This window comes from Sceloporus undulatus, chromosome 1 (assembly GCF_019175285.1).
Source record: "Sceloporus undulatus isolate JIND9_A2432 ecotype Alabama chromosome 1, SceUnd_v1.1, whole genome shotgun sequence".
Classification (NCBI taxonomy): Eukaryota; Metazoa; Chordata; class Lepidosauria; order Squamata; family Phrynosomatidae; genus Sceloporus; species Sceloporus undulatus.
In genome coordinates this window covers 342,063,709-342,077,002 of record NC_056522.1, presented here as the reverse complement: position 1 = coordinate 342,077,002, position 13,294 = coordinate 342,063,709, and the positions used below count along the sequence as shown (strand labels likewise).

General features: G+C 40.0%; 2 protein-coding genes across 3 annotated transcripts in view; one reads left to right on the top strand and one right to left on the bottom strand.

Annotated features, from left to right (window-relative positions):
- The window catches only part of LOC121926988 (SRA stem-loop interacting RNA binding protein), a 26,037-nt gene extending 20,380 nt beyond the window's left edge, over nt 1-5,657 (bottom strand). The window contains exon 1 of the mRNA XM_042460438.1: nt 5,538-5,657. Coding sequence (XP_042316372.1) covers nt 5,538-5,657 — 120 coding nt within the window. The remainder of the gene's footprint in view (nt 1-5,537) is intronic.
- Nucleotides 5,430-13,294, top strand: ALKBH1 (alkB homolog 1, histone H2A dioxygenase). 2 transcript variants are annotated; one of them, XM_042468913.1, is made up of 6 exons: nt 5,430-6,180; nt 6,277-6,385; nt 6,650-6,812; nt 7,573-7,663; nt 8,883-9,076; nt 10,806-13,294. In XM_042468913.1, exons 1-6 carry the CDS (start codon nt 6,136-6,138, stop codon nt 11,227-11,229), a joined length of 1,026 nt encoding a protein of 341 aa, XP_042324847.1. In that variant the 5' UTR covers nt 5,430-6,135; the 3' UTR covers nt 11,230-13,294. The 2 variants fall into 2 exon arrangements, with proteins under 2 accessions (XP_042324847.1, XP_042324857.1); XM_042468923.1 differs by having other exon boundaries at nt 5,431-6,184.

The following is a 13,294-nucleotide window of genomic DNA, read 5'->3' as shown; positions in this document are numbered from 1 at the left end:
TGTGAGCCAGGAGGAGGTTTGCTTGTGTGCTCATGTAGTGTTCTTTTGAGGTAAGCTTAGGTCCTCTGCTTGAGCACATGGTCTCAGGGCAGGATATCTGCTGAAAGGAAGTGAGTCAGAGACTTGGATGGGGAGGGTGCTAGCAGTCCCTGGATTTGGCTAAGAGGAGCTCTGCTAACACCAACACGTGTTTTGCTTTTTTATGAACATTTAGCAACGGAGGCCTGGAGTTCTGTTTCACAGCTTATTTAAGATTACTGAATATGAAGGGTGAGGGAGTTGTTGTAATCACCTGCAACAGCTGTGCTTTGTTTGTGTTCTTGCTGAGTGATGTGGGTAGCTTACACTCGTAGCAACTGCAAGTTGGTTACCCTGCTGGAAGAGAAGATCCAGCAACTTGAGGCCCATGTATCTACTATTCAGCCTCTTAAGGAGGTTTTCTTGGACAGAGTAGCACAGACTGTTCTGGATGAGGAACACACAAGGGAGATCCTTGAAGAGGAGGTCAGTTCCCAAACACAGAACGTAAACTTGGAGGAATGTGACATGTAGAAGGATTAAGATTCATCCTGGGAATATGGAGCTACAGAATTGATTTGAAGCTCTCCCTTATCAGTGATGACAAGGAGGTGAAGCAAGAGTAAGTTTCAGTCCTCAAAGAATGTGCAGGTGAGCTTTGAAGATTCAGCACATGGAGTGACCCCTACCAATCCTCAGAGGACATGTGTGGTGGTGGCAGGGAATTTCTTGCTAAGGGGAACAGAAGCAGTGGTTTGCAGGCTTATCTGGATGTCTCGAGAGGTGTGCTGCCTCCCTGGAGCAAAGATCTATCATATAACAGAGAGGATGACAAGACTCATCAAGCCCACTGACCATTACATCTTCCTTTTGGTCCACATGGTAACCAATGTCACTGCAAGGTATAACGTTTAACATATCACAAGGAATTACAAGGCTCTGAGTAGGAAGCTGAAGGACCTTGATTCACAGGTTGTCATTTTATCTTTCCTCCCAGTTGAAGGACATGGCCCAGAAGGGTAGAGAATAGTAGTGGAGGTGAGCAACTGTTTCTGCAGATGGTGCTGCCAGAAACAATTTGACTTCTTGGGCCATCATCTGCAGTTTCGTGAAGATGGACTTCTGGCAAGGGATGGGTTGGATCTCACAGATGTTGGCAGGAATGTTTTTGCTAAGAGTCTGGAAAATCTTATTAGGGGGGCTTTAAACTGAGTTATGTGGAGGAGGGAGACAGTATTCTGGAGGGCATGAGTTCTTCAGGTGCTGGAGATAATAACCTGACTGTTATAGAGAGAACAAAGCAAATAGTACAAGAACCCAATAGTGCAAGGAAAAAACATTAAGCAGGCAGCAAGTCTTAGATGCCTCACAGAGCATTGGAAGAAAATAAGATGAATATGAACTCTTAACAAAGCAAAGGAAATATAATAGGTATCACTGAATTAAGATTTAAAAGAAACATGTACAATAAATAGAAAAAGGGGAAGAGAAATTCAAACAAATAGCCAGGACATAGGGAGAGAAAGTGAGAAAAGCACAGAACAAGCTCAGGCTCGCTAGAGAAGTTAAAAACAATAAAAAGCTGTTTTGTTGTTGTTGTAATGTTCATAGCAAAAGGAAAAATGGTGGGGCCACTGCATGGAGATGATATTTTGCTAACAAGCTAGCAACATATAGGTGAGAGAATTCTACTGTTAGGTGGATTTGTATTTGATTGGAAAATCAGATTCAAAGGGCGCTCACCAATGGTTCATCGTCATTTATCATGGAGAATAGAAAATAATGAGGTGCCACAGGGTTCTGCCCTGGGCCCAATGTCTTGGATGATGGAATAGAGGGCATGCATACCAGATTTGCAGATGACACCAAATTAGGAGGGATATCTAATATCCCAGAGGACAAGATCATAATTCAAGATGGCTTTAACTGATTAGAAAACTGGGCTAAAACTAACAAAACAAATTTCAACAAGGAGAAATATAAGGTTCTACACTAAGGCAGAAAAATTGAAATGCACAGATATAAAATGAATGACACCTGGCTTGACAGCAGTTCACATGAAAATCTTGGTAGACCACAAACTGAACATGAGTCAGAAGCGTGATGTAGGTTTAAAAAGCTGATGCAATTCTAAGCTGCATCAATGGGAGTATAGTGTCTATTCAGCGGGACGTGATACTGCCACTTTATTTTCATAGAATCATAGAATCGTAGAGTTGGAAGAGACCACAAGGGCCATCCAGTCCAACCCCCTGCCATGCAGGAACTCTTAATCAAAGCATCCCTGAAAGATGGCCATCCCGCCTCGGCTTAAAGACCTCCAAAAAAGGAAACTCCACTACACTCCGAGGGAGTGTGTTCCACTGTTGAACAGACCTTACTGTCAGGAAGTTCCTCCTAATGTTGAGGTGGAATCTCTTTTCCTGCAGCTTGCATCCATTGCTCCAGGTCCTGTTCTCTGGAGCAGCAGAAAACAAGCTTGCTCCCTCCTCAATATGACATCCCTTCAAATATTTAAACAGGGCTATCATATCACCTCTTAACCTTCTCTTCTCCAGGCTAAACATCCCCAGCTCCCTAAGTCTTTCCTCATAGTGCATGGTTTCCAGACCCTTCACCATTTTAGTCGCCCTCCTTTGGACACATGGCTCCAGTTTCTCAATGTCCTTTTTGAATTGTGGTGCCCAGAACTGGACACAATATTCCAGGTAGGGCCTGACCAAAGCAGAATATAGTGGCACTATTACTTCTCTTGATCTAGACACTATACTTTTATTGATACAGCCTAAAATTGCATTGGCCTTTTTGGCTGCCAAATCATACTGTTGACTCATGTTCAACTTGTAGTCTACTTGGACTCCTAGATCCCTTTCACACGTAGTCTCATTCAGCCAGGTGTCCCCCATCCTATATCTGTGCATTTCATTTTTCCACCCTAAGTGCAGTACCTTACATTTCTCCGTGTTGAATTTCATTTTGTTAGCTTTGGCCCAGCTTTCTAGTCTATTCAGGTCATTTTGAATTTTGATCCTGTCCTCTGGGGTATTAGCTATTCCTCCTAATTTGGTGTCATCTGCAAATTTGATGAGTATATTCCCAATTCTGTCATCCAAGTCATTGATAAAGATGTTGAACAACACTGGCCCCAGGACAGAGCCCTGTGGGACCCCACTGGTCACTTCTCTCCAGGTTGAAAAAGAGCCATTGTTGAGCACCCTTTGGATTCGGCCAGTCAACCAATTACAAATACATGTAACAGTTACGTTTTCTAACCCACATTTTACAAGCTTGTTTCCAAGAATGTCATGGGAAACCTTGTCAAAGACCTTACTGAAATCAAGATATACTATATTCACAGCATTCCCTTCATCTACCAAGCTGGTGATTTTATCAAAGAAAGATATCAGATTTGTCTGGCATGACTTCTTTCTCATGTTGACTTTTTGTGATTATAGCATGGCTTTCTAGATGTTCACAGACTCTCTGTTTAATTATCTGCTCCAGAATCTTTGCTGGTATTGATGTCAGACTAACTGGACGATAATTCTTGGGATCCTCTTTTTTCCCCTTTTTGAAGATGGGGACAACGTTTGCCCTCCTCCAGTCTGCTGGGATCTCTCCTGTTTTCCATGAGTTTTCAAAGATTATTGCCAATGGCTCCGATATTACATTTGCCAGTTCTTTTAGTACCCTTGGATGTAGTTCATCTGGTCCTGGAGACTTAAATTCATTTACATTAACAAGGTATTCCTCTACTATACTTATTCTGTGCTGAAATTCCCCTATTCTGTCCTCTGCTGCATTATCCTCAGGTTGAGCACCCTTACCCTTTTCTGAGAAGACTGAAGCAAAGAAGGTGTTGAGCAATTCTGCCTTTTCTCTGTCCCCTGTTTGCATTTTGCCATCTTCTCCATGTAGTGGCCCTACCATTTCCTTTTTCTTCCTTTTGCTGCAGACATATCCAAAGAAGCCTTTTTTGTTGTTCTTAACCTCTCTAGCAAGCCTGAGTTCATTCTGCGCTTTAGTTTTCTGACTTTACCCCTACACATACCTGCTATTTCTTTGAATTCCTTTTTTGTGATTTCCCCCTTTTTCCATTTCTTATACATGTTCTGTTTCAAACTTAGCTCAGTTGAAAGTTTCTTAGTCATCCATCCTGGTTTCTTGAGACACCTCTCATTTTTCTTTCTCACTGGAACTGTTTAAAATTGTGCCTTCAGTATCTCCCTTTTGAGAAACTCCCATCTGTCCTGAACTCCCTTCTCTTTTAGTATTTCTAACCATGGGATCACCTTCAGTACTTAAGTTTTCTGAAATCCGCTCTCCTAACGTCTAGAATGCGTGTCTGACTATGCCTGGCTTCTCCTTTCCACTGTATAACAAACTCCAGGAGAACATGGTCACTTCCACCTAATGATCCCACCACTTGCACCCCATTAACCAAGTCATCCTTGTTGGTTAGGATCAGATCTAAAATAGCCAACCCCCTTGTTGCCTCTTCCACCTTTTGGACAATGAAATTGTCTTCGAGGCAAGTGAGGAATTTGCTAGACCTTGAGGATTTTGCTGAGTTTGAATTCCTGCAAATATCAGGATAGTTGAAGTCACCCACCCATCACTACTACATCTCTCCTTTCTGAGTGTGTAGTCACTTGTTCTAGAAAGGCATCATCCAATTCCTCCATCTGACTGGGGGGTCTGTAGTAGACTCCTGCCATAACATCCTTGTTGTTTCCCTCGCCTTTAATTTTTATCCAGATGCTCTCCACCTGGCTGCCAGTATTGATGTCCTGGATCTCTTCACTGGTGTAAATATCTCTGACATATAGTGCTGTTCCTCCTCCTTTCCTGTTTGGCCTATTTCTCTCAAAAAGGCTATACTCATCTTTTTCTACATTTCTACATTCCACTTATGAGACTCATCCCACCAGGTTTCAGTGATGCCTATTATATCATATTTGCTTTGTTGTACCAGGAGTTTGAGTTCATCTTGCTTATTTCCCATGCTCTGTGCATTAGTGTAGAGACATCGCAAACCAAGGGTCCCCTTTACTTGCTGCCTGTGCAATGTTTTTTGCCTCCCACTGTTGGGTCCTTGCACTTGTTTCCTCTGTGTCAGTTTGACTATTTTTTTCCAGCCCTTTCACCTTCCTTAACATTGTCTCCCTCCCCCACGAAACTCAGTTTAAAGCCCTCCTGATCAAATTCCTCCAACTGGTGTGAGATGCAACCCATCCGTTGTAAGAAGTCCCTCCTCATGGAACCGCAGCTCATGATCGAAGAATCCAAATCGTTCTTGGCAGCACCATCTGCACAGCCAGTTGTTCACATCCGCTATTTTCCTCTCCCTTCCTGGACTGTACCCTTCAACTGGCAGAAGAGACGAGATGACAACTTGTGCATCCATTTCTTTCAGCTTCCTACCAAGAGCCTCGTAGTGCCTTCTGATGTTCTGAAGGCTGTGTTTTGCAGTATCATTGGTTCCCACCTAGATCAATTTTGCATTAGTCAGATCTTACCTCGAATTCTGTGTCCAGTTCTGGATACCACAATTGAAGGACACTGACAAGCTGAGATGTGTCCAGAGGAGGGCAACCAAAATGGTAAAAGGTCTGAAAACAATGCCCTGTGAGGGGCATCTTAGGGAACTGGGCAAATTTAGTGTGCAAAAGAGAAGGTTAAGAGGGGACATGATGACCATGTTGAAATATTTGAAAGGATGTCATATTGTGGATGAAGCAAGCTTGTTTTCTGCTACTAGGACACATAATGGATTCAAACTGCAGGAAAAGATATTCCACCTGAATATTAAGAATTTCCCGTTTGTAACAGCTGTTTCACCATGGAATACGCTGCCTCAGAGTGTGGTGGATTCTCCTGCTTTGGAAGTTTTTTAACAGGGTCTGGATGGCCATCTGTCAGAAGTGCTTTTGATTGTATATTCCTGCATGTCAGAGGTTGGACTGGATGTGGTCTCTTCAAATTCTGTGATTCTGTTCTCTTTTGGAAAGAGAGTGAGGGATTTTGACCTCATGCTCTCTGCCTTAGGTGGAGAGGTGGGTCTAATCTGTGCACTGAAATTGAGACTGGAGGGCACTTGGACCACTGTGAAGTTCCATGTTTCATCGCAGACAAAATGCAGCATCTTCTTTGAAGAGAAATGTTGGTAATGGGCAACACTTACTGGCTGGCTGTCAAATAACCTAAAATATGTGGGCTTCTGTTCAAATATCTGACACTGTCTTCCTCTGGTGGTAGGTGGTAAGCAGTCCTCTGAATTTTTCTTCAGTCAGTGATCAGGATGCTTGCAGAGCAGGATTGCGCCCAGTCAGCCAATGGAAAGCCTATGGTCTGGATAACTATCCAGGTGAGTATGTTTATATATTATTTAAGACAAAATAAATACATACTTTGATAGAGTGTCCCCTTCTCCCAAGATGTATGAATCCAGCTTCAGTGCAGGAAACAATTAGTGACAGCTTGGGGTATTATTTCTGAAAGATAAATATTATATGCCTTGTGTTCTTGCTGCATCTCAATATTTCCTTCAGTATGCACAGCTGAAAATTATGGATAAAAATCATAAATGAGCTTTCTCCTCTCTTCCCTATTCACCTCTATTTTTGCCCAGGGTTTATATTTATCCCAGATCCATTCCTTCCGGGCTGCCAGTGTCATTGGGTAAAGCAGTGTCTGAAGCAGTACCCCCAGAAACCCAATATATGCAATTTGGACATGCACATGTCTTCTCAGGAGACGACTGATCTATGGGGGAAGAGTCAACATCAGTTACGGTAAGTCCTGGCTTGAAATAACAAATGTGATAACAAATGTGAAGGAACATAACTCTCAGTCAATAAGAGGTGGCTCTCAAGAATTGTATCCAGCTGTGTTCTAGCTCTTTGAAGCACATCCCAAAGTCAGGGACAATCCCTAGCTCCAGTGCTGGACAGGGTGAGGAAGAAAATCAACTCGCTTTGAAATGTAATGATGGGAAAGAATTCTACTGATACTGTGGACTGACAAATAAATGGGTCTTAGAGCAAATCAATCATAACCTCTGCCAAGAAGCCAAAATTATTAAACTAAAACCTTAAGTATTAATGTTTCTCTCAAACTGATTGCTGACATTTGTGCAAATGACTATGAGAATCTAGCATTTGGAGCAATTTTATTTGAGAATTGTATCTGACAGTAGGGTGTGAGCTAAACAACTCCAGCATTTTCCCCTTCTAATGAGGTTTTATTTGGTTTCTTCAGTTCTTATTTTGTTTAGTTTTTCCAAGCCTTGCCTCATTTTCTTTATTTTATTTTAACTTAGCTCTTGTTGGGAAGAGTTTTAACTGAGTTTGCTGATATATATGCCATTTGATATCGGTCCTCATGTGTGTCTGCCTTGATGGTGAACTTTTTAGCACTATCAGAATCCTCTGAAAGACTGTAAAAAGCTGTTTGGGCTTGATTTGAGAATTATGTCCAGCTGTATCAAAAAACTTGGCTTTCTAGAGGAAATTCCTTAAATTAAACTGTTTTTGTTATTTTGTGTATTTCTAGAAACAAAAGTTCCAGCAAACGGGGACCAAAAAGTTTACTGGAGAAGCTCCGTTGGGTGACTTTGGGTTACCATTATAACTGGAATACTAAGGTATTCAAAGGCAACAGAATCTCATGACAATATGTATCAATATGATAATACGATAGCAAATGTCTGCAAATTTTATTTTTGTTATGGTTAGGAAATTTAAGCATAAAACCACAATGTAAACTTACTGGTGTAGACATCGTAGATTCCTTTTTAAAATGAAAGCCAAATTATTCAGAGGAGATTGCAGAGCTAAAGAAGAGTGAAGGAACATGCCTATCAGCACACTGCAGACATGCTTAACCAAATGAGCCTGCAGCCTTATCTGCTTATTCTTACTGCTTCATTAGAAATTCACCTAGTCCCATTCTTCTCATCAAAAACATCTAGTGAATCAGATTGACGATTCTGGTTCAGGGAAGCTTTTATGAGGAAGATTTCAGACACTGGTAACATAATGAAGAACTTTCCTGTGCCTATGTGAGTCCTATGTAAAAACAATTATTTCCCCTATGTGAACTATTGAATATTTCAGTTCTCTTGCCAGTTGCTTTCTGGGCACAATTCAAGGTATTGGCTTTACCTATTAGAGCCCTAAAGCTTAAATGAATCTGGCTATCTAGGAGGCGGTTTGCCTTCCTAAAGTTTTCAGGAGATGCCTAAGAATAGCATCACATGAAGCTTACTTTATGGTCAAGTGAAAAGGAGCTTTCTCCTGTGTTGCTCCCAGACTGTGGAATGCTCTTCCCTCAGACAGTGATCTTATTGCATTTAGAAAGACCTTGAAAACCCATCACTTTGAATTGGTCTTTTAAACTGCTTTGAACCTTAATTTGAAGATTTTATATGGTTTTAATAATTGTGATGATTTTAATCATTTTATTTAATATGTTTTAATGATGCTTGTTAACTGCCTTGAATGTTAGTTTTTAGTGGAAGGGCAAGACAAATCTAAAATGAATAAAAGTTAAAAAATAAAAATGTTCTTGGGTTATGCAACATAATGATTGCTTTAATAACTAGCACAGAACCTACTTTCTTTGCATTAGGAGAGGAAAAATTATTCTGAGCTCATATATTTTACAAAAACATTAGATATATCTGTGCCATATGAGACGCTGACTGTCTTTTTTCCTAGTTTTGTCTTCTAACTTTGGAGACAAGATGATAAGCTCCAGAATTTTTAGTTAGATATTGGCCTAAAATTAGACTGCTTGATATATTTAGATATTATACAGTTAAAATTCACTTTGTGAGTTCCTTTGTTTTTTACCTTTGCCAGAAATACTCAGCTGATCATTGCACCCCCTTTCCATCTGACTTGGCTTTTCTCTCGGAGCAAGTGGCTAAAGCTTGTGGGTTTCCAGGTTTCCAGGCAGAAGCTGGGATTCTGAACTACTATCACTTTGACTCATCTCTAGGAATTCATGTGGATGAATCAGAGCTGGACCATTCTCAGCCCCTCTTTTCATTCAGGTAAGCTGCCAATGTGAGGTAGATCTAGATGTTCCAAGTTAATGCATGTTGTTAAAAGTTATGGAAGTATAGAGATCTTGGGATAATTTTAGAGTTACAGGTCTGAAGGTATGAGTTGGTTGGCATTCTGCATATTGGTTTCATAGACACAGACCAGGAGCCACAACAGTAGGAAGGCTGCACTGATGAAGTATGTAATACCAAAAATAGATGTTCATTTATTTAATTTATATTGTGCCATTTCTTTAGGGAGTTCAGTGACCTCTCTCTCTCTCTCTCTCTCTCTCTCTAATATTTTTTCTCACAACAATCTTGCAAAGTAGATTGAAGGATAGTGCACCTCATCTACTATATTGTCCTGATGTTTGTCTGGCCATCATACTGACTTTTGTCTATGTCTGGAATCCTTGTCTTTATAATGAACCAAACTTCAAGGGGAAGCTAGAATCCAAAAGTGGAATACCTGGAGGGTGGTAGGGAGCAGCAAAGAGGGACTCCTTACTATATAATTTTCTTATAAGGGCAAAAAGTATTTCTGTTGCTAAGGTGGAAATTGGAGGAACAGTTTGGGGTTTCCAGCAGAAAAAACACTGGAGAGGAGAGAGCTGAAAATCTCCCAGGCATTCTAATAATAATAATAGAATTTATTTATATCCTGCCCAATCACTAGGAATCCAGGCGGCTTACCACATTAGGGAAATACAAAGCAATAACAATAAACAATAACAATAAACATAAGATAATAAAGAAATATAACATAGCAATACATAGCAAAAACATAACAATAACAGTAATATTGTAGCAATTCAATAATGACAAAAGCCTAACACTGATGATTACATTCAAATCAATAATTATCAAAAAGAATTCCCCATTTCCAACCCCTCATTCTATTTTAGACTGCATCCTCCATGTCGCCTGGCTTGTTAAAAAGAAAAATAGTGCTTAGGATAAAGTGCATCCAACTGATTGTCATGTGGTTTAACAGCAAAATCCAAAATACATATTACATTGATACCTTTATGAGGATAACCAAAAGTGCAAAATACGTTGTGCAGTCTTTCAAATTCCTTGGCTTTTTCATCAAAGTTGTTAAAAATCATAAATGAAAACAAAAGTAATGGAATTTTATTATCTAACTTTTACTGCCTTTGCCTTCAGTCACCACACGGTCAAGAGGTGATGGGGCCACTATCTTAATCAATACTCCCTCAAGACCACCTTAACCACCATCATAAGCAATTGTCTCAAAACAACGTGCAGGCCTGAGACTCTTGACAATGTCATTTTTCTTCCCCTGTATGATTTTTATAAGGTATGCCTGCTTCTACATCAGGTAATGTGTTTTATATCTTTTGGCTGTCCTAATAAAATTGTCCCTGCAGTGTGTATTTTGTCTTTTGTTGTATCTTGCTGTATGGTTAACATGGCTAACGCTGATGCCAGACATTCATACAGATCTATTATAACTTTATCAAACCATAAAAGTCTTAGGAGATGTAAAATGTTAGGAGGTGAAAAAGATGGGATTTGCTCTGTAGAATAAATAAGTATACAAGAATTAACATGGCACAAACCTAGTGGTTTCACATGCACTAAGTTGTAAACAACTCCCATATACTGTAGGTTATTAAGAAGAGTTGAACTGGTAAAGTTTCTCTGTTTGTACATAACATCTACATTTGTACATTTACTAACTACCTTCTCTCAATCATCTTGCTCTTTTTAGTTTTGGACAGTCATCCATATTTCTCTTGGGGGGCCAGAAACGAGATCAAGCCCCTGTAGCCATGTTCATGCATAGTGGGGATGTGATGGTCATGTCTGGCTTCAGCCGTTTGCTGTACCATGCAGTTCCCAGGATTCTGCCCAACTTGGAGGGGAAACCATTGCCATCCTGCATGGAGCTGCCTCTGCCTCCTGACCTTCCTGCAGATTCTGTTGTCCAACCCTGCTCTCAAAAGGACTGGGAAGTGTGTGCCAGTTATTTGCAAGCATCACGTATTAACATGACTGTCAGGCAGGTGCTCATTGAAGGTCAGACATTCCCAGCTGAAAGCAGGACAGAAGGAGAATTACATGCTTTTTCTGTAGGATCCTATCATGAACAACATAGTGAAATCAAAAGACCCAAGTGTAACGCTGACAGCTGAGATCTGCATACCTTGTTTTCCTTCAGTTTGATCTTTCCAGCTCAGGAGATCTCATCAGCTATATATAGTGAACCAGCAAAATATGTGAATACAAAAATTGTCCCTTACATCTGATAATAAGTAGATGTAACAAACTGTATGAACTTTATGGATGATGTACTGGCTCAGATCAGGGTGTTCTGTGGTGTTTCCAGTCTTTTCAAGGTCATACAAAAAACTGTATCACTCTGTTGTTTTATTTATCACTAACTGATGCAGAATATCTCCCTTGGCCGTTAGCTGTCTTCTTACTCACTTTGAGATATAAACAAGAAGGCACCAACTAAAGGTACAGCTGTTAAATTGTAGATTTAATAATAAAAGATATGGTCTGAAGGCATATGAAACAGTAAACTGGCTGAAGGCAAGGTAATTTTGCCAGATGATGACTGAGAGACCAGCCGGAGACCACAGAGGAAATGTTAAATAATATGCCAGATTTTTAAATGCTAAAGATACTTTGCTTGCAGTATCTTCAGGTACATTCCTCTATGAAGCCAATGACTTAGCTGAATACTTCTCCCCTGGAATTTTACTAGATCATCTGTATACATGATATGTGCCTTACAATGTGTTTAACACTTGACTGCTGCTGAGGATTCGTTTTGTGGGATATGCTCTTTTATTTAAATCAGCCTCCCTTCTTGAAGCAGAATAATTAGGGATTGTCTAGTGATTTTTCTATTCAAGATGTCCTTTTCTTCCCCTTGTCTCTGAATACTAAAACCGCCCTGTTCCCTCAGCATCAGGCTATTTGGCAGCCTACATAATGCAGTCTTTGCAGCCTGCTTCCTTTAGGAGCAGAGAGGACAGAATGACTTTACAAACAGGAACAATGAAGTTGTAGATGAAGCACCCAGAAAGAAAATTAATCAGCAACTATCTCTATTGTCCAAAAGGTAAATATATTGAAACAAATAAGGACAACGCAGTCTTCTGTGCCCATCTGTTTTAGGATCCTGACTTCCCTATCTGGTTTTTAATGCAATTTTAATTGCCATGGTAGAGCACTCTGTCCCAAGAGTGTTTTGTCGCACTTTTCCCATGAATAAGCTTACTCTGTTTTAAATTAAAGATCTATATCTGTCTTGGGGAGCTGATTTCTCCCATCCTCCAGCTTAGTTATTCTGCAATATTGTTGATGCTGTTTTGAGCAACTCACTCACCTTTTCTTTCAGGATGTATTTAGCTCTGCTATTCCTGATATCCTAGAGCAGAATAAAGAGTATGTGCTCATTTCTGGCTAACTCTTAAGATTTTTTCACAATATTCAGCATCTTTGTGGAGTTCAGACATGGTATGAATTTGGACTATGTTCCTTACTTTTTCCCTCTCTGTCTTTATTAGCATTTCTACTATAACTGGTAGTATTTTCAGAGCTTGACTTTGTATTTCCCTAATAATTTGAATAGGAAAATCCAGTGTACACAATTAGTCAGTATCAAATGATACCCCTTAATTACTTAGAACTACTTAGCATTTGAAAATAAAATGAGTTTTCTTATCTTTTTTGAGATGAAGATGAAGGACCAATGATTTTTGCCATTGTGTGCAGCTGAAGGCTGCATCTAATCATTGCTTTTATTTGTTAATTTCTAATCCCCCTAACTTGGGTGAGGGTATTTTGAAACCATCTATAATAATTCAAACACTTTAAAACAATTTAACACTCAGAACAAAGCTCTCAAATTGATACAATGTGATTTCCCACACCTCCAGATGGCACACTGGTCCAGGTCATGGAACACAATATAGGGTCCCTTGCAGCTCTGCATAAATTCAACATGGACAATGAGGAAATCAAAATAGTTAAAGCGTCCCCATACCTTGGATCAAACATTAATCAGAATGGAGACTGCAGTCAAGAAATCAAAAGAAGACTAGGAATGAGAAGGGCAGTGATGACAGAACTCGAAAAGATGCTAAAGAGTAAAGATAGACAAGTGAGCATCATCCAAGCCATTGTATTCCCCAGAACCATGTATGGATGTGAGAGCTGGACAGTGAAAAAAGTGGATAAAAAGAA